Below are 20,368 nucleotides of genomic sequence, written 5' to 3'. Positions count from 1 at the left end.
TGGAGGTTGCTGTGAGCTGTGTGATGCCACAGCACTCTACTGTGGGCAATAAAGTGAAACTGTCCCTTTACAAAAGAAAAAAGGATGTTTCAGAATGCTTGGATCTTTTGTCACATATATATAGCCTTAGTTTTACTTTGCAAAGTCATTTTGATCTGACATATATCACGTGGAAATGCTGCATTCTTATAGAAATCTGCCAGTAATTCACATTGCTGATTCTGTTTTTCATAAAATTTAGCTATCCTCACAACAATAAAATTTTGGCTAACACCCATTCTTGTGATTGCCACAGTACTTTAGAATGATGCAGCAAATCTACAGAGTATCTCACCATTCAACTTAACAAAACAACTGCATTGAAACAGTTCTTTAAAGAGTGATGTATTTAAAAATTGTACATATGGGCTCAGCATCCATAGTTCAGTGGTTAGAGCACCAGCCACATACACTGGGGCTAGCAGGTTCATGCTAAACAACTACAACAAAAAAATAGCCAGGCATTGTGGCAGATACCTGTAGTCCCAGCTGCTAGGAAGGCTGAGGCAAGAGAATTGCTTAAGCCCAGAGTTTGAGGTTGCTGTAAGCTGTGACGCCAAGGCACTCGTACCAAGGGGGGCAACATGAAACTGTCTCAAAAAAAATTTGTGCATATAATTTTTATATTATTGTAGAAAAACTTATTTTTCCAACAAATGCAGTTGTCTCTACTGGGGCTAAGTGGTACCCATCTGTTACTCCCTACCTCCTAATCTTTTTCATTCTTCTAATTCTACTCAAGTCATTCCCATGTAAATGTCTTAGTCCACTTAAATTGTCCTCTTACAGTCTATACGCTGTCCCAATTATTTTTTTTAAAGACAGAGTCTCACTTTGTCACCCTCAGTAGAGTGCTGTGGGGTCACAGCTCACAGCAACCTCCAGCTCCTGGGCTTACTCGATTCTCTTGCCTCAGTCTCCCAAGTAGCTGGGACTACAGGCGCCCGCCACAACACCCAGCTATTTTTTTGTTGCAGTTTGGCCAGGGCCAGGTTTCAATCTGCTACCTTCAGGCATGCTGTCCTGGCAGGCAGGGTGGCTTATACCTCTAATCCCAGAGCTTTGCGAGATTGAGGCAAAAGGATTTCTTGAGGCCAAGAGATTCAGGAGAGCTATGATTATACCACAGTACTTCAGCCTGGGCAACAGAGGGAGACCATATTATCTAAAAAAATAACAAAAAAAAAAAAAATTCAAAAATTGTCCATAAGTACTTTAGGTAGTGGAAATATTTTACATCTGTGTTGTCTGATAAGCTAGCTGTATGTGGCTATCGAGTACTATGTTGCTTGTAACTGAGGAACTACATTTTTAAATAGCTTTGTGGCTAGTGGACCCTACTATACAGAACATTTGCAGAAAGTCAGATCTTATTATACCTCAACTTGGATCCTCTATCCCTAGTTTATGTTCTTTTCTCAAAATATGATTGAGACCCTTCTCAGGTGCTCATCTTTTTCACTTACTCTATAACTTGGTTGTGAAGTTTGAGGCAGGACTTCTGTCTTTATACGTAAACACAAAATTTCAACTCTTGGGAAATGAATTTAAATAGTGAGAATTTGATAATCTTTGTTCACTTTCAAAGAATTTTACTGTCAGTTCCTAAATCTAGAACCACACTAAACATGCAATTATACTTAAAGGTCAAAAAACACAAAATGTTTGAATATCATCATATTTATTTCCCTACAGGTAATTTTTGTATAGCTTCAACATTTTCTCCTCAAAAAGACAAAAAGTCTCAAAGTTTAGAACTGGATCACTTGGCCCTTTCTTTTCTTATCTCCTCCCAGTTCAAAATGCTTGCATCTCTTAATGGCCAGCATCCTCTTGGATCTGCAGTTAGGCTCCACACATTCCAGCCTCAGCACAATCTTCTTTGTGGTTTTAGCCTTCTTCCGGAAAATTGGCTTTGTCTGCCCACCATAGCCACTCTGCTTTCGATCATAGCGCCTCTTTCCTTGGGCATACAAGGAATCCTTGCCCTTCTTATACTGGGTCACTTTGTGAGGCTGATGCTTGCCACACTTCTTACAGAAAGTTCTTCGGGTTTTAGGTACGTTGACCATCTCTACAGTAGAACTGTCTCTACGATGAAATCTGTAGTAAAATATTTAAGGTAGCAGATATTCAACATTCTGAAAAGTGCTATACACTTAGATATTTATAGGAAAACTAGTATTAGATCAGCAATGTATAAATCCACCAAGTACTCTCAGCCCTACTATAAATGCCCATACAAGTGCCTAAGTTTTGGTAACGCTTAAAAAAACTGAGGAAAATTTTATGTAAATATAGTCTCTTTGGGCCAAGTTTGAGGACTGGAACTGGGGAACACAAACGCAAGTTGGCCTGAATATATGCGCTGGCTAACAGTAGTCACACATGGGTTTTTTGATGGAAAATGAAGCATTCCTATGTTGTTTACCTAATATTTACATTAAAAATAACATAACCTAGGGCGGTGCCTGTGGCTCAAAGGGGTAGGACACCGGTCCCGGCCAAACTGCAACAAAAAAATAGCCGGGTTTTGTGGCGGGCACCTGTAGTCCCAGCTACTCGGGAGGCTGAGGCAAGAGAATCATCTAAGCCCAAGAGCTGGAGGTTGCTGTGAGCTGTGTGACGCCACGGTACTCTACCGAGGGTGACAAAGTGAGACTCTGTCTCTAAAAAAAATAAAATAACATAAGCTATTGATCGGCTATCATTGTTGGTTGGTTCACCAATGTCAGGAACCCGAAGATAATGGATAAGGCAGGTCGTTAGGAACAAAGAGACATTAAAGTAATTGCCCCCAGGCCGGGGTGGAGGCGGGGCTGCGACTAAAGCCCTGACACTCTCAGGGCCGGGTAAATTTTGCATACCTCCTGCAGCTCAGGAAGCTCCGAGCTATTTTTCTTTTCTCAAATGGAAAGAGACTCACTAAAAAGCAAGAGTAACAGCAAGGGAAGGCCCAATACTGTCAGTTTCCTGTACTTAGGGGGTTTCCTTAGGGATTAATTCACTGTGGCTGCCCAAAAAGTAAAGCGCAGTGGCGTTCATCTAATTCTCCTCCGCGAAAAGAGAAGGCGAAGGCTGCACTTCCTTTTCCGCTCCTTTCCCCACACCCACCTCCTCCATTTTCCAGCTCCTGGCCAGGGCTTGCGCGGCGTACTGGCTAGAGACACGACCCGCCCCCCTCCGTCTCCGAGAGCCACATCAGTGTCAAGTCCCTTCTCGCCGCTGGAGCACGGTCACCGTCAGCAGCCCCGAGGGCTGACGTGTCCTTACAGGCCATTGTGCTCCGCGGCCCTGTACCCGCCACGCGCGAGCCCCTTTCCAGAAGCCAGTTCTTGAGCTCGACCAGGCAGCCGGCCTCCCTCGAGCGCCCGGTCCGGCCCGAGACTCTGAGCAGCGGAGGCTCCGGGTGGAAGCCCTACCGTGCCGACCATACCTCACCGCGAAGCTCGGCGTCCACAGCCCTTGCCTCCCGCCGCTGGCGCTCACAGGAAAGAGCGGAGGGCAGCGGAAGTAGGAACTGAACCTGAGCGACAGTCCTGCGAGCCAATAGGCAGCCGGCTCCCGTGGCCGGGCGCCTCCTGACGCTTCTGGGAAGCGCCAATCAGGGTCCTCCGGGGCGGGCCGGAGGGGTGTGGGCCGGAGGGCCGGGGCGTTCCGCCGGCCAGTCGCGGGTTGTCAGAACCGTCGCCTCCGGCGTGTGGAGCGGCTGCGTTGCTCGGTCCTGGCCGTCTGGGGCCCGCGTAAGGATGAGAGGGCAGAGGACGCGGGGCCGCTGGAGGTGCAGGTAACGAAGCCGGGGTGCCGTGGGGCAGCGGCTGGGCTTCTTCCGGGACCCGCGGTGCTGAATGGAGAGGACCAGGGCGAAGCCGAGCCGCGGCTCCTAGCAGTGGGGCCGCTGCCAGAGCTGCAGCTGCCAGGCGAGGATGTGTGGAGCTCGGGCGGCGTGGGGCAGCTGAGAGGCTTCGGGCCCCAGGACTCTCGGGTCCAGGATGAGTTAGCGAGGGCAGCCGTGGGGGGCAGTTTCGAGCGCTGCAGGCCAAGGCGACGGCCTCCGCCCGCCCGCCCCTTCCGAGCAGAAGCCGTTATCGCTTTTCCGCGCCCGCCGGTCAGCGCTCCCGGCCCTGGAGACCATGAGGTTCCGCATCTACAAACGGAAGGTGCTAATCCTGACGCTCGTGGTGGCAGCCTGCGGCTTCGTCCTCTGGAGCAGTAATGGGCGACAAAGGAAGAATGAGGCCCTCGCCCCTCCGTTGCTGGACGCTGAGCCCGTGCGGGGTGTGGGGGGCCGGGGCGGGGACCACCCCTCTGTGTCTGTGGGCATCCGCAGGGGCGCCAACGAGTCGGCGGCTCCGCTGGTCCCAGCCGCCCCCCAACCGGAGGCAAACAACCTGACGCTGCGGTACCGGTCCCTGGTGTACCAGCTGAACTTTGATCAGACGCTGAGGAATGTGGACAAGCCCGGCACCTGGACTCCCCGGGAGCTGGTGCTGGTGGTTCAGGTGCATAACCGGCCCGAATACCTCAGACTGCTCCTGGACTCACTTCGCAAAGCCCAGGGCATTGACAACGTCCTCGTCGTCTTTAGTCATGACTTCTGGTCGACAGAGATCAATCACCTGATCGCTGGGGTGGATTTCTGTCCGGTTCTGCAAGTGTTCTTTCCGTTCAGTACTCAGTTGTACCCCAACGAATTTCCGGGCAGTGACCCCAGAGATTGCCCCAGAGACCTGCAAAAGAATGCAGCTCTTAAATTGGGGTGCATTAATGCTGAGTATCCCGATTCCTTCGGCCATTATAGAGAGGCTAAGTTCTCCCAAACCAAACATCATTGGTGGTGGAAGCTGCATTTTGTATGGGAGAGAGTCAAAATTCTTCAGGATTATTCTGGCCTTATACTTTTCTTGGAAGAGGATCACTACTTGGCCCCAGACTTTTACCATGTCTTCAAAAAGATGTGGAAATTGAAGCAGCAAAAGTGTCCTGAGTGCGATGTCCTCTCCCTGGGGACCTATACCGCCAGTCGCAGTTTCTATGGCATTGCTGACAAAGTAGACGTGAAAACTTGGAAATCCACAGAGCACAATATGGGTCTAGCATTGACCCGGAATGCCTATCAGGATCTGATCAAGTGCACAGACACTTTCTGTACTTACGATGATTATAACTGGGACTGGACTCTTCAGTATTTAACTGTATCTTGTCTTCCAACGTTCTGGAAAGTGCTGGTTCCTCAAGTTCCTAGGATTTTTCATGCTGGAGACTGTGGTATGCATCACAAGAAAACCTGTAGACCATCCACGCAGAGTGCCCAAATTGAGTCACTCTTAAATAACAACAAACAGTATATGTTCCCAGAAACTCTAACTATCAGTGATAAGTTTCCTGTGGCAGCCATTTCCCCACCTAGGAAAAATGGAGGGTGGGGAGATATTAGGGACCATGAACTCTGTAAAAGTTATAGAAGACTGCAGTGAAAATCACAATTATAAAAGCAAAAGTGACAGTCTTCTATTTTTGATATTTGTCTAAACAGGATATATAATTGAATAAAAGTTTAGGAACTGGTTTCTGCTTTAATACAAAAATTCTTGTAAAAGGTGTTCAAATACATAGTACTCTTTTCCAGTTATGTCTGATTAAGATTTAAAACTGAAGTTTTCATTTTGGGAGTAGGGTTTTAAAGGTCAATATGTATCTGCTGAAAACAATGATATTGTTAATTGATTTGAAGAGGGGAAATTTTATTTAAATTGCATCTATTAATCTTTTTATCTGAAACTTTGTATACTTTTCCACTTTCAAAACTTATTTTAAGTACAGCAAAATTTATTTAAAACTGTCATAACAGTAAAAAGTATTACAATGAAATTGTTAAAGAGTATTAATGGAATAAGCCCAGTTTCACCTTTCACCCTTGACACAGAAGGGATTGCTTCACTGGTTTAATAATTCAAGTTATGTTTGTTAAACATCTTGTCAGAACAGTCATTTTCAGTATTATAGATTACTGTTGTGCTAAGATTTGCCTGTGCTTTGGAACCTTCATAGATCACTTTCTTTTGGAATGTATTTGATTGGTAAGAAAGTTCAAACATTGTTTTCACCTCAATGTAGAATACAGTGGGTTTTTTTTTTCTTTTAGTGCTGCCAAAATAAAATACTCATTTTTGCATAAATGGGTTCCTAAGGTTATTGTAGAGTAAGTTTTGTTAACTCTTTACACCAAAATACAGTAGAGGCATTCTCAAGTTTTCAAAGTTAGCATTCATTATATGTCAATGTTTACTTATCCATACATTGTATAATTGAGTTTGAATAAAACCTAGCTCATGAGGATGCATTCCCTTTGGAAGACCTTTGGAAGAAACTGTTTGCCTTTCAAATTAGCCAGGCATAGATAATAAACAATAAAAAGTTGCTGTGTAACAGGAAAACAGCCTAAATTGTTTTTGAAAGCCAGAAATGATACAAAGTTCAGTCATGCCAAAGTGAAATACTCCTTAGTGCCAGCTTTAACTGAAATCATACTTTATAAAAAGATACAGTAAATAACAGGCTTAAAATTTACTCCGCGTTGGCCAGGCAGTGGCTCATGCCTGTAATCTTACCACTCAGGGAGCAGGTGGATTGCCTGAGCTCAGGAGTTGAAGACCCTATCTCTACTAAAAATAGAAAAACTAGCCAGGTACTGTGGCAGGTGCCTATAGTCCCAGCTACTCTGGAAGCTGAGGCAAGAGGATTGTTTGAGCCCAAGAGTTAGAGGTTGCTGTGAGCTATGATGCCACAGCACTCTACCTAAGGGAACAGAGTGAGTGTTCCCCCGCCCCCGCAAAAAAATCACGTTTAATGTAGTTTATACAAGTTTTCCTTTATAATTGCAATCAACCAACAGTTACTTATAAAAGATTAATTTCTGTGTAAAAGTATTACAATTAGCCATTTAAACCTAAGGAAACAAATACACAGCATCAAAGTTACTCATCAATTTAAAGTTCGTAGTGATTGAACAGCACATATGCTCACCTAAGGTAAGGCAGATAGTTTTCTTGCTTTGTAAGCTACCTTTCTACTACCCTCACAGTTCACTCTGGTGCCAGATTTTAACTGGGGGTTATAGTTGTAAATTGATGAATCAGCAGACTTTGTACTTTTTGGTACTCTGACTTGACATTACCACTTCAAAGGACTAAGGAAATTAGGGGATTTCCAGGACCGAGCTAAGGTCAGCCGACTTAGTAGCTGGTTTTGGGAACAAAAATAGATCAACTCATGACCTTAAGAGTTACTGATTAGATCAACAAACATTTTTCTTCCTACATTTTCTTTCATGTCATCCCACATGTTTTTAGGATTTGCTCTTTGCAAATTTGAGGCATTGTAAAATAATTATTTAGGAGGCTAAGGTGGAGGTTCGCTTGAGTCTAGGAGTTCACATCCAGCCTAGGCAGTACAGGAAAACTGCATCTTTTTAAAAAAAAACACTGGCTTTTGTTTTTATGTAATAATAGAAGACAATTTTCCTATCACATTGCCAGATTTTTTAAATTCTTAAATGTATTCTATAAAACCAAGATGATTTACAATTTTTTGTTTTGAGACAGAGTCTCACTTTGTATCCCCACCTCCTATCCCCCAGTAGTGCTGTGGCATCATAGCTCACAGCAACCTCAGACTCCTGGGCTCAAGCGATCCTCCTGCCTCAGCCTCCCGATGAGCCAAGACTACAGGTGCCTGCCACAACGCCTGGCTATTTTTAGAGACAGGGTCTCGCTGTAGCTCAGGCCAGTCTCGAACTCATTCATGAGCTCAGGCAATCTGCCTGCCTCAGCCTCCCCAAGTGTAGGGATTACAGCTGCCATGGCACCCAGCCCAATATTTTAGTATTTCAAGTCACCAATTCTTTTTAAAAATTGAATTCTCCAGGTCATTATTAAATAATTTAACCTCTATTATATATAGTTGATGTAACAGAAGGGTAACTAGTTAATAAAAAATACTAAATTTCATTTGGTGTGTCTATTGAAATTCTTTAGATGGCTAATATTGGTTAGTAAAGTTCCTTTCCCTCTAAGAACCTCTATTTTAAGTGTGACTACATCCCAGTTAGATTTAAGTTTTGAGATTTTGCCCCCCACACACACATACTCCTATTTCCAGTTAAATTTCTGAGAATTACTTTGTGTGACAAATGCAACTTAGTGAATAATTATTTTGAACTTTATTGATGTTAAACAAAGGAAGCAAGAATTAACATGGAAGTAAATATATACAGGTTATATTAAAACAAAATGTTTAACTCTCCATCAGAAGAATCACAACCCTTATCTCCATAACTAAGGAAACTTCACTTAAATTCTAGAGGCAAAAAAATTACCTCCAGTTTCCCCAGTAGAATCAAAATTGCAAATTTTGGATGAATTCCATATAATTTTATTTTTTAATATAATTACAGTTCTATATAATCAATCTAAATCATATAGCAAAGAATTCTGAAAACTGAATGCACAATGTGTCACATGATCTTTGATAATCTGCACGCTCCCATCCTCCATATTGGTTTCTTTTATGCTGTCAAAATCAGGCATATTGTGAACTGTAGTTTTGTTTAGTAATGAAGATAGGTGATCTCCATCTAATTCTTTTTCTTCAGTTATTAGTGGTTCTTTTAAGTTATCTTTTTCCTTATTTGAGTAAGAAGCATATTTTTCTTTTACAAATTCAGGTTTCATTTGCAATTCAGGTGGCTGAGATTTTTCACATAGCATCTGAGACTTCTGATGAAAACATGCAACTGAACCACAACCATCTATTTGTAGAGCTTTAACTGCTACAGATGAATCAGAATCATTTGTAGAAGTGGTAAAATGTTCTACATTTCCTTTTTCAGTTAGATGACTTCCTTCACTGACTCTTTCTTCTTTTCCTTGAAGCTGATCAGAGTTGCTACATTCTTGCAACTATGTCAAGAGAAACAACAAATTAACAAATTTTTTAAAACAACAGAAAAGTAAACTGTATTATCTTCTGGCAATAACTTTTTTTTTTAATGAGGTAATCCTTGCAGATATGCATCCCCCTCAAAGTCATCCTCCAAATGCTGGCCATTGTTTTTTTAACAATGCAAACCTAGCATTAATTTTCTGTTTAAATCCTTTCAATGACTCATATCCTGCACAGTAACATAATCCAAGGTTTTCAACGAGGCCTACAAAAAACACTTTAACAATTACAAGGGCAATGTTGAATTTCTTGAATTTCTCATATTATTTAAAGCCACTCTTCCCCCAATTTGTGTGTTAGTTGTGCTAGTTACTAAATTGTTTTTGTGTCCAATATTGAAAACTATAAAAATGACCAAATTTTAGGTTTAATTAGAAAGAATGAACAAATTGTATGACATAGTTCCCAGGGTCTGAGAATCAAAGCTTGTTTGTCCCTGCACTAGTACTTGGACTTCCTAAATGTTAGTTTCTCTTTGTCTCTCATTGGAGGGTTATTTTGGGATTAAATGAGATAAAATAACAGAGTGTTTAGCACACAGTAAATACATAGACAAAAGTCTATTCTTAACATCACTCTGCCCAGCCATTGTGTACATTTTATTTAAAGTTCTGACACTAAGAGATCAAGAATTTAAAGCTTGTTAGTCACTCCTCTATAAAATCCACCAAATTTCTTTCTTACCTTTGTAGTAATTTGAATCTTATTATCAGTAACTCCAAGAACCTCAATTAATGGCGGACTTAGGGACATAGTCTGTTTGAATGGAGAGCTCAGGACTTCATCAAGAAACTCATTAACATTTTCTTCATTGACAAACAACCTTTCCTAAAAGAAAAAAGAAAAAAAAATATTCTGCCTTACAGATCACACTTAACACAGTTGTAACTAAAACCAGCTCACAACAGTTCTCACACTGTTCAGGATTACACTTTTAAAAATGTGTATTTTGTTGGTATTCCTATGGGCTGTCTTGGGAAAGAAAATTTGGCATTATACAGAGCAGTAAGAATTGTACCAAGAGTATATACAAATATAAATAAAAGAACCTAAAAGAAAAGTCTTCTCACTTTTTCTAAGTCTATTAAATCTGAGGTATGTCTTCATTTCCAGATAATATGATTTTTGTTCATTTTTCTTTTCCTCTTAGTATTTCATAAAAATAACCACTGTAGGGCTATAAAATGTAATTCTGTTTTAGAATACTTTTTTTTCTTTGCAGTTTTTGACCAAGGCTGGGTTTGAACCCACCACCTCTTGTATATGGGGCCAGCGTCCTACTCCTTTGAGCCAACAGGCATCACCCTAGAATACTTTCTAATGAGGTAGTTAGGAAACATAGGATCTATTCAAATTTTGTGTAACCCGTGACCATTGGTTTTTTTTTTTTTTTTTTAGAGACAGCACATCTCAAACTGTCACCCTGGGTAGAGTGCCGTGGCATCCATCCACTACAGCAACCTCTAATTCTTGAGCTCAAGTGATCCTCTTGCCCCAGTTTTTCTATTTTTAGTAGAGACGGGATCTTGCTCTTGCTCAGTTTGGTCTTAAACTTCTGAGCTCAGGCAATCCACCCACCTTGGCCTCCCAGAGTGTTAGTATTACAGGCATGAGTCACCACCCTGGCTAGCTACTGCTTGTTTGAGATATAATAAACTTTTAATATAAAATCAGACATTTCATATTTAATGACCTAATAGTTCTTGGCCAGATAAAATCCAATTATAATGTTTTACTGAAAAGAATTGTCTTTTTAAACATTGAAATTTCACATATTCTGGGCGGCGCCTGTGGCTCAGTGAGTAGGGCGCCGGCCCCATATACTGAGGGGGCCGGGTTCAAACCCAGCCCCAGCCAAACTGCAACAAAAAAATAGCCGGGCATTGTGGCAGGTGCCTAACGCTGTAGTCCCAGCTACTCAGGAGGCTTAGGCAAGAGAATCGCCTAAGCCCAGGAGTTGGAGGTTGCTATGAGCTATGACGCTACAGCACTCTACCAAGGGCAATAAAGTGAGACTCTGTCTCTGAAAAAAAAAAATAAAAAGAAAGAAATCACATATTTCAACATTACAACAGTACACTGTGTAGTAAGTAATTGGAATGAGATAATTTCAAAATGCAAATGTGGAAAGATTTCTAAACTATTATTAGGCAATGCAAAAATCACTCTTACCTCAATCCTAAACACAAAGCAATTTGTTCATATTCACAGAAAGTGAATTTAGGTATATAGTAGGGTGTGGGAAGAATAACAATATAACTGTATTAAAAACTGCTTAATTTAAAATCAGTTCATTGTTGCTCAAAATAAAACTATTTTCCTTTGTACTTTTACATAAACAAATTTTATAATTACAAAATTAATGCAGCTCATTATTTGGACCAAATAGGGGAAACAACCACAAAGAGATGGACAAGTTTCAAGTTCTCTTCTATTAGTATTAGTATTTAAAATTGTGAACACATGCCACGCAGTTGCTCACACCTGTAATCCTAGCACTTAGGGAGGCTGAGACAGGAAAGCTGCTTGAGGCCAGGAGTTTAAGACCAACCTGTGCAAAAGCAAGACCCCATCCCTACAAAAAAACAGAAAAAGTTTTTGGGCTTAAAGGTACGTACCTGCAGTCCCAGCTACCAGGGAGGCTGAGGCAGAACTGCTTGTGTCCAGGAGTCTGGAGATGACAGTGAGCTATGATAACACTACCGTATCCTAGCCTAGGCAATGGAGGGAGACTCTCTATCAAAAAGAAATTATGGATACCAGGGCGGCACCTGTGGCTCAGTCGGTAGGGCGCCGGCCCCATATGCCGAGGGTGGCGGGTTCAAACCCGGCCCCGGCCAAACTGCAACCAAAAAATAGCCGGGCGTTGTGGCGTGTGCTTGTAATCCCAGCTGCTCGGGAGGCTGAGGCAAGAGAATCGCTTAAGCCCAGGAGTTGGAGGTTGCTGTGAGCTGTGTGAGGCCACAGCACTCTACCGAGGGCCATAAAGTGAGACTCTCTCTCTACAAAAATAAATAAATAAAAGAAATTATGGATACCTAAAACAACCTTGTTTTGTTCCCAAGTTTCCAAAAGCGAACAAAACAATTTTACATTTAACACAATTTGCCTTGCTCTTGCTTAAAGATCGGGAAAAGCACCATATCACAGACATCCCCTATCGAAAGCATTTCTAAGTTTCCTGAATCTGAGAAAAGACATTCATCTTTGCTTCATTGCAAATAACACACCAGATATTTTACTTTTAATTTTTAGTTAACCCAAGGAAAATATAATGGAAAAGGTTAGGATTATGATACGGAAGTTTCGCATAAACTTGCCTTCTCATTCTAGTAACTGATTTTACTGTAAAAGTTACTGAACTCAGTGGCTCCGAAGCTTTAGGAAAACTCCCAGTGAATATTTAGGGCTTCACTAAATATTTGTAGCATTTGTTTATTTGTAAAGTAACAATTCTGATCTTGAGAGGCACAAAACAGCCTCTTTATTTTATGATTATTTTCCTATAATCCAAATAATAATCATTCTATATTATACATCCTACTATTCATGTTTTTTTTTTTAATTTAATAGTTACAGACTGGTCCAGTACAATATGAAGAACTGGACATTATAATTCCATCGACCTTATCCATTGTAATAATTAATGAAGTAGTGATAAGTCTATTTCAGGTTTCAAAGATATAAAACACAGTTGCCCTAATCCTATTTTAGTCTAGCTTCTTTGCATACTAGAAATATCAGATTGAAATGTATTTTTAAATATTCTCTTAATTGCTGATCCATAAAGTTTTCTTCTCACGTTGTAAGTTGTTTTTATATTTATTAAAAAATCATGAGAAAAATGAATGCCCTTTCCTAAACTTCCACCTTCTGACAATGCAAACAGATATGCAATTTCATATTTTATATTCTAACAATCTTAACCTACCCTAGCTATTTCACCATTTTTGGAAGGTTTTGAATTAACCACCTCTCACAGCCATCCTAATCATAAAATATGAATGTTTAAATTATTAGCAAATTTCTAGATCAACAACAGGGAAAAGTGACAATTTCTGGCAGGTTTAGTGCGAAGGTCAAATAATTAATTTTTAATATGTAATCTTCACAACTAGTGTTGTTTCTTGGAATTTTACTCTTGAATATCTTAAAAGAGCTTTAAAAATTCCATGTAACATTAACACAAATCAAAACCTCTCGTTGCTCATAAGTTTAGAGAATTTTTAAAACTTTAAATTTTATTTTCTTTTTTATTTTTTTAAATTTATTTATTTTTATTGTTAAATCATAGCTGTGTACATTAGTGCAATCAAGGGGTACAATGTGTGGGTTTCATATACAATCTGAAATATTCTCATCAAACAGAACTTTAAATTTTAAATAGTTTTTTTCAATATCTGCCAAAAATAGTGGAATGTTGAATCTGAAATTCAAGAGCCTCAAAAACCTAAACAGTAGAGCAGACCTACAACAGGACATACTAAATTATTCATCAAATTATATCCTTAGCTGAGCCTAGTTCTAAAGTATTTGCCCGGAAAAGGCACAGCTAAAGTAGATGCTGCACAGTTCAACAAATATTTATGACACTTTGTTAAATGCCAGCCATTGCGCTAAATACTAGCACGGACCCAAACATGATTAAAACACACAAAAAGACACACAGTCATTTCAAGATGATATAGCACTCAATAGAGGACTATCCCACCAAAATCAGCCACTAAAATTAAACAGCACCCTAGGGTGGCCAAGGCATGGGATTTAGATTCGCTTGGGCTTGGGTCTGTTTTCCCATGTAAGAACTGTGTGGCACTGGTCGAGTTACTTTTCCTCTCTGGAAGTAAATTATTAACTTTTTAAGTTCGGGAAAAGTGACTTACCAATTTCAAAGACGGTCATTATGGAGTGTACTCCTTAAACTTATTTGTCACAAACCTCTTTGAGAATATGGCTGAGGTTACAGCCCTACTCCCAAGCAGTCACCCTTAATTTTTTTTGCATACAATTCCAGTGTTCTACGGATCCCTGAGAATCCATTCATGGTCTCCTTCCAAGTCAATGGACCGCAGAAAAACAAGTGCATTAAGGAGAAACTCTGAAGATTTGAAACCTATCCATGGGAGGGGAGAGGGGTTAGAGTGTACATTTCTTTTTTTCAAAATACGTTTAACACGCACTGATATCTTTCACCACGTGCATCAATTTCAGGTCACTACCGAAAATTATAATGAAAAATGTTTTAAGATAAATCAAGAGGGCGTCTGTAATAGCAAATTTTGAAAATAATATGGAACATTTCAAATATTAAGACTCTAGAAAGAACTGTTACCTCCAAAGAATCGCTGTTTAAACCATAATACCACTCTCTCCAAAGTCCATGGCTCTCTGGAGATTTGGCCAGTTCGATCACTGCATTGTTTGAAGAAATGCTAATCACTGGTTCTTTGGTACTCAATTTGTTTTGCGGAGCAAATTGCAAAAAGAAGGAATAAACTAAGTCTTGGGTGGAAAAGCGCAACTTGTACCGGAGGGGGCTCAAATCCCCTTGAAGACTTTGGGGCTGGATCCGAGGCACTTGAATTAGCAGAGTCAACGATTCCTCCTCCTGATTACACAGCAACGGAGGACACGAAAGTTCCCCGCTCTCGGTCCCGGGACCACCCATGGCCGCGGCCGAGCGCTCCCCGCCCGCGCCCTCCGGGGCCGCGCGCGCGTCCACACTGAGCTCGCCCGCCCAGTCCAAGCCCCGGGATGAAGAAAAAGCGGAGACGCCGCCACCGAGCAAACTCTCCGCTGCGGAAGACGGCGCCTCCCCGACGCGAGCGACCGTGTGCCTGCCCCAGTCCTGCCCCTCCCGCTCGGGGACCAGCTCCTCCTCTCCAGCACCGGCCAGCTCGGGGGCGCCCGGGGGCGCGTTCCCCGGGTCTGAAGTCCCCGCTCGGTCGGGACCCCCGCCTTCGTCCCCGGCGCGACCCCACGCCGGCCCCGCCCCGCCCTCGCCGGAGGAAGCATAGGCCGCGCCGTCAGTTCCGGGCCCAGCCGCGGACGCTTCCGGCGCCGCAGGGGGCTCCGGGCGCGCGGCCGGCGGCGTCACCGGCAGCGTGACCACCAGCTGCCTCCGCGCCTTGTTGAACTGCGCTTTGCCGCGGCTGTCGTCCACCGGGTACGGCAGCGACAGGCGCAGCCGGTAGTCGGGCTTTCTCGAGTGGAGGCACAGCAGCTTTCCCGCCACCTCCAGCGCTGCCTGCTCGGCCGAGCGCAACAAGGGCAGTTCGATGGTGACCACCAGCTCATGGGGCACGGGGCTTGGGACAGAGTCCCGGGAGCAGCGGTAGTCCTGCAGGTCCACGTGGTGGCGCTGCACCACGCTGTAGCGAGGTTCGGTAGGGACGGGCTGCGGCGGCGCCTCCGGGGGTGTGGGCTCCGGGGGCCGGGGGCCCGCGGGGTTCCCGGCGGGGGCCGGATACCGGTAGGGGTAGGGGAAGTCCAGGAGCGGGCTCTCCGGCTTCCCCTCGGGCCGGGCCGGGCCGCCCTCGGGCAGGGGCGTGCGCAACACGGCGGCCTCCGGGGTCCCTTTGTACTTGATCTTCAGGGTCTTGGCATTCCTGCGGTCCAGCTTCACGCTGAACTGCCTCTCGACCGCCTCTAGGGCCGTGGCGTCCAGCATCTGGCAGAAGCGCTCGTGACGCCGGGCCAGGGCGAGCGCGTCGGGGTGGAAGACCACGTCGTAGACGGTGTAGCGGGTGCCGCCGCGCCCCGCGTACTCGCGGCCGGGCGCCAGGCTGTAGGGCAGGGACCAGTGGCGGCCGGGCGCGACCCCGCCCTCTCCCCCGGCGGCCGGCCGGCTGCAGGGCGCGCCCACCAGCGCGTTGCTGCACACGTTCACGAAGCAGCGCCGCTCCCCGTCCAGGCTGGTGCGCAGCACGTGGCCTGGCTCCGGGTGCACGAACCGCACTTCCACCCCACGCTCCCGCTCCAGCGCGGTGATGTCCGCCTCGTAGCGCCGCCTGTTCTCGGGGTCATTGAGCTCTTCGGCGTACTTGGAGAACAGTCGCCGGAACTCCGGGTCCTGGAAGGCGGAGGTGAGCCGCTGGACCTCTTCACCGCTCAGATCCAAGTCCTCCAGCGGCGAGGAGGCTGCTGCTTTGGCCATTTCTGTCCCTTGTCTAGGCCAATCCGAGACCGGGCGGGTGAGGCGCGCCGCAGAGCCTCTGGGCAGCCTAGTGAGGCGGTCAAGGTCGTTAACTGCAGAGATGGAACCCTGGGCTGCGCGTGCTCGTTGCCATAGTGACGCCACCAACACCCGGGTGGAGGGGTAGGAACGAGAGAATGGGATAGTGAAAATGCCAGAAATTGTTTTTTCAAATCAACTAACCACCCTAGTTTCTACGTTTTTTAAATTTCTGTGCACTGTGCCATTAATTCTGCAGATTGACTATTGTAATAATTGTATTTCCAGCATTACATACGTTATCCTATTCATTGCTCACACCACTTTGAGGTAAATCTCATCACCATTTTATAAACAAGATGGGACCTGAGAAGTTACTTGACCAGGCTCCCTTAGCAAGTGTATTCAAAACCTGTGATTCAAAACTGAGTTTGCCTACCTTTTTTCATTTTATCAACTATCATTTCAATCTTAATTTTTCTCCTTTCCATTTGTGACTATTCCACCATAAAATTTGCCCAAATAAAAACTCAGGGCAAGAAATGTGGGCAGGCTATTCATAGACAAATACCAATGGTCAATAAACGTAAAATATACAGTAGCAGTATGGATGAATATCACTAACATAATGTGTGAACCCTTATGCAGAGTAAGACGCATTGTTTGGCTCCATTATGGAACAGACAGATCTTGGCAAAGTAAATCTTACTGTTAGAAATCAGGCTAGTGGCCATGCTGTGTGGCTCACGCCTGTAATCCTAACATTCTGGAAGGTGGAGGCTGCTGGATTGCTTAAGTTCAGGAGTTTGAGACCAGCCTGAGCAAGACGAGACCAGTATCTAAAAAAATAGGGGAGAAAAAACACCACCAAAAAACTGTGTGCCATGGTGAGCACCTGCAATCCCAGCTACTTGGGAGGCTGAGGCAAGAGGATTACTCAAGTGCAAGAGTTTGCCATTGCTGTGAACTAGGATGATGCCAGGGCACCCTACCCAGGGCAACAGAATGAGACTGTGTCTCAAAAAAAAAAAAAAAAAATTTAGGCTAATGATTGCCCTTTTGAGGGAAAGCAGGGTGTTGTGATTGAAGCAGAGCTTCTAGCGTGGGGGTGGTGGTGTCTGTTTCTCAATCTTGGTGTTGATTACTTTGGATGTGTGGTTTATGAAAGTCATTGCGTGGTACAATCGGGGACTTAATCTTGTACTTTAGAAATTTTAAAATGTACTTATTAAAAAAAAACCAACTTCGCCTTTCTTTTTTTTTTTTTTTGTAGAGGCAGAGTCTCACTTTATTGCCCTCGGTAGAGTGTGTGGTGTTACACAGCTCACAGCAACCTCCAACTCCTGGGCTTAGGCGATTCTCTTGCCTCAGCCTCCCACGTAGCTGGGACTACAGGCATCCGCCACAACACCCGGCTATTTTTTTGTTGTTGTAGTTTGGCCGGGGCTGGGCTTGAACCCACGACCCTTGGCATATGGGGCCGGCGCCCTACCCACCGAGCCACAGGCGCCACCCACCAACTTCACCTTTCTATGTAGGCTTGTAAGGACTCCAAAATTGTGCATCTCCAGTTCTGGAGAGATGCTGAGCTCTAGGAAACAAGCTACCGCCTGCTAGGTTTTTCCACCTGGATGTTGGTTAGGCATCTCAAATTTACATATTCAGAATAGAAACCTTGATTTTCACATCTCAAACTGTGTATTCCCCTAGTCTCAGTAAATACTGCCTCCGGGCTATTTAAGCCTAAAGTTTAAGGTTACTCCTGATTCCTCTTTGCCTCGCCTGGCCATTCTGTTACCAAGTCTTTTTATCTCTTGCTACACAAGTGTCTGCTTTGCATTTCTGCTGAGCCACCACCATCCCAGCGGCAGACTTCAGCAGTAGCTTCCTTCCAGGTCTCTTCAGCAATTCTCTTGAATCCCTTAACACAATTGCCTTAATGATTTTTAAAACCAAATCACTTTCACTCCTTGCTGAAAACTTCAGGTAGCTTCACATGTGAATTCCTTACATGTGTCCACAGGCTTGATCCCTAATGGTCTCCATGCTCACGGTCTAAAACTCCCCCCATAACCTTAGTGTCAGAATACTCTTGGCTCTGGAGGGGGAAGGAGGGGGACTAATGGGATTACACCTGCGGTGCATCTTACAAGGGTATATGTGAATCCTAGTAAATGTGGAATGTAAAGGTCTTAGCAAAATAACTAAGAAAATGCTACAAAAGCTATGTTAACTAATGTGATGAAAATGTGTCAAATGATCTATGAACCAAGTGTATGGTGCCCCACGATCATACTAATGTACACAGCTATGGTTTAATAAAAAAAAAAAAAAAGAATACTCTTGGCTCCTGGGCACAGGCTCATCTTGAATTTCAAGAACTTAAAAGTCACCTTACTAACTCCTGGTGACATACTTCTTCCAGCACTAACACCCATATAAAATTGCCCTCATCAGTTTTACTTTCACGTGGTTCCTATTTTGGTTTCTCTTGTTTGTTTTAGGGTAGGGCTGTCCCCATTTGAAGGTGTATCATGAAATCTAAAATGTTTCCTTTCTGGTTGAACACTATTCTCCAGTGCTAGGACATATTAGGTTCTTAGGGATGTAATGAATGAAAAAAGTTTAATAGGTATAGTATAATAATCAAAATATTTTATAGGAAAAAAATAGTAGGCATAGAGGAAAATCTGCATATATATATCAAAATATTAACAGAATAGCCCTGATACTGGAATTGTAGATCGTTAAAACTTTTTATGTTTGTATTTTCTGTTTTTTCTACTGTGAATTTATGTAATAAGTTTTAAATATTTTCCTAGAAAACTCTGTAAAATGTACTATCATATTTGTTAAAACTGAATATCAGAATTTCATAAAACAAATTTAAACAGAATACTCTAAAGTTTACCATAATTTTACTGTAAACAATATCAAAATTACATGAAATATAGAATTAGGCAGAAAATTGATGAATTTTGTTTTTTCAGATGGTCTTTAAGAATCTCAAAAGCCTTGAAGTTTGCTGAAAATAGAAAAAAATTCATAAAATTAAACACTTCAGAAACATAAGTTATCATACATTTCACATTGTTCCAAATTCAAAGGGGGAAACCAAAAAATAGATCAGTCTCATCTTATTTCTGCTCCCTATAAGCAACTGTACATTCTTATAGTCTAGTTTTCAAAAAGTCTACATAACCTTGTGCATATGTGGGTTTATGCTTTAAAAGCACATACACAAGTCATAGAATATTATGCATATTTTATTCACCTTATTTCAATTAGTAGTAAATTTATAATTCAAGACCTTCCTTTAAGGCTTTGAAATTTGAATAAATTGGAAGGTTCTGAATAAGTACAAATAGGACTAAACTGCAATAAAAACAACTATCTGATTTTTTTCTATGTATAAGCTCAAGTATACCTGTAAGATAAATTCCTAGAAGTGAAATTTCTGGTATATGCATTTTAGGTCTTAATAAATCCTGTCAAATTGCCTTCCATAAACATTTTTACCATTTTTCATTCTGGCCAACTATGTGAGAATGTCTATTTCCCCCACTCCATCACCAACAGTGGTGTTTTTAAATAAAACTATTAGGAAGCACATGTTAATACAGTTAACCTTATCTCCTACATTTCTAAGATTAATTCCACAATATGATTTCATAAATATTTTAACAAAAAGTTTAAGAGACAGCAGTAGAAAAACCAGATTACTTCAATATGTCTTGAATTTTTCTCTTCTCTCATAAACATACATGAGTTCTGTTTGATCCACTGAAAAGATACCTATGTTACCAGTACTAAACTACAGTTTAGAAATTATGTCAAGGCTTTTTAGCACCGAAGGCCACAGAAAATAGAAACAACTATTTCAATTTAAACAGCATCAACTACCCAACTACTTCAATTCAACAAATAGCATCAAGTACAAGTACTACGCTAGATGCAATGCTAAAAACTTAGGACAGGTACATAAGGACTTCTAATACGGTGCACGAAGGGCAGTAACACAAATTTAAAGTGCATAGAACACAAAACCCGCATGGTAATCTGAGAACATACAAGGAATGTAACTGAAGTATCTCCCGCTATCATAAGTCAGTTAAATTCCTATTGTGTTTTAATTATATCCCAACTCATTTA

The 20,368-nt window shown here is 42.7% G+C and overlaps 4 protein-coding genes across 11 annotated transcripts in view; 1 reads left to right on the top strand and 3 right to left on the bottom strand.

The window, feature by feature from the left end:
• Window positions 1-1,706: 1,706 nt before the first annotated feature.
• On the bottom strand, window positions 1,707-3,598 carry RPL36AL (ribosomal protein L36a like). 4 transcript variants are annotated; one of them, XM_053594366.1, is made up of 2 exons: window positions 3,476-3,598; window positions 1,707-2,142 (listed from the first exon to the last, which is right to left on the bottom strand). In XM_053594366.1, the coding sequence occupies exon 2, from the start codon at window positions 2,109-2,111 to the stop codon at window positions 1,791-1,793; it is 321 nt and encodes a 106-aa protein (XP_053450341.1). In that variant the 5' UTR covers window positions 2,112-2,142; window positions 3,476-3,598; the 3' UTR covers window positions 1,707-1,790. The 4 variants fall into 4 exon arrangements, with proteins under 4 accessions (XP_053450341.1, XP_053450342.1, XP_053450343.1 ...); XM_053594367.1 differs by having other exon boundaries at window positions 3,481-3,532; XM_053594368.1 differs by having other exon boundaries at window positions 3,462-3,478.
• A 62-nt stretch (window positions 3,599-3,660) lies between these two features.
• Window positions 3,661-5,607, top strand: MGAT2 (alpha-1,6-mannosyl-glycoprotein 2-beta-N-acetylglucosaminyltransferase). The gene has a single exon (XM_053594354.1). The coding sequence runs from the start codon at window positions 4,173-4,175 to the stop codon at window positions 5,514-5,516; it is 1,344 nt and encodes a 447-aa protein (XP_053450329.1). The 5' UTR covers window positions 3,661-4,172; the 3' UTR covers window positions 5,517-5,607.
• Window positions 5,608-5,781: 174 nt separating this feature from the next.
• On the bottom strand, window positions 5,782-17,548 carry DNAAF2 (dynein axonemal assembly factor 2). 3 transcript variants are annotated; one of them, XM_053594350.1, is made up of 3 exons: window positions 14,375-17,548; window positions 9,727-9,870; window positions 5,782-8,999 (listed from the first exon to the last, which is right to left on the bottom strand). In XM_053594350.1, exons 1-3 carry the CDS (start codon window positions 16,196-16,198, stop codon window positions 8,505-8,507), a joined length of 2,463 nt encoding a protein of 820 aa, XP_053450325.1. In that variant the 5' UTR covers window positions 16,199-17,548; the 3' UTR covers window positions 5,782-8,504. The 3 variants fall into 3 exon arrangements, with proteins under 3 accessions (XP_053450325.1, XP_053450327.1, XP_053450326.1); XM_053594352.1 differs by lacking the exon at window positions 14,375-17,548 and adding an exon at window positions 13,926-14,320; XM_053594351.1 differs by lacking the exon at window positions 14,375-17,548 and adding an exon at window positions 11,661-11,964.
• Window positions 17,549-17,658: 110 nt separating this feature from the next.
• Window positions 17,659-20,368, bottom strand: part of POLE2 (DNA polymerase epsilon 2, accessory subunit) — a 36,930-nt gene continuing 34,220 nt past the window's right edge. For all 3 annotated transcript variants that reach the window (XM_053594371.1, XM_053594372.1, XM_053594373.1), the window contains one exon: window positions 17,659-19,241. In XM_053594371.1, the coding sequence (XP_053450346.1) occupies window positions 19,223-19,241 (19 nt within the window). In that variant the 3' untranslated portion in view covers window positions 17,659-19,222. The remainder of the gene's footprint in view (window positions 19,242-20,368) is intronic.

The sequence above is a fragment of the Nycticebus coucang genome, chromosome 6, assembly GCF_027406575.1.
Source record: "Nycticebus coucang isolate mNycCou1 chromosome 6, mNycCou1.pri, whole genome shotgun sequence".
NCBI classification, from domain to species: domain Eukaryota; kingdom Metazoa; phylum Chordata; class Mammalia; order Primates; family Lorisidae; genus Nycticebus; species Nycticebus coucang.
Note: the sequence above shows the minus strand (reverse complement) of the source record. Positions and strands in the feature narration are given on the sequence as shown.

Excerpts from the sequence above, each read along its gene's own strand:
- DNAAF2 (XM_053594350.1), bottom strand. The coding sequence starts at position 16,198 with ATGGCCAAAGCAGCAGCCTCCTCGCCGCTGGAGGACTTGGATCTGAGC. Across the intron at positions 9,871-14,374 it reads TAAACAGCGATTCTTTGGAG|GAAAGGTTGTTTGTCAATGA; the intron begins GTAACAGTTCTT and ends TTTTTCTTTTAG. Across the intron at positions 9,000-9,726 it reads AGATTCAAATTACTACAAAG|TTGCAAGAATGTAGCAACTC; the intron begins GTAAGAAAGAAA and ends CTCTTGACATAG.
- RPL36AL (XM_053594366.1), bottom strand. The coding sequence starts at position 2,111 with ATGGTCAACGTACCTAAAACCCGAAGAACTTTCTGTAAGAAGTGTGGC.
- MGAT2 (XM_053594354.1), top strand. The coding sequence starts at position 4,173 with ATGAGGTTCCGCATCTACAAACGGAAGGTGCTAATCCTGACGCTCGTG.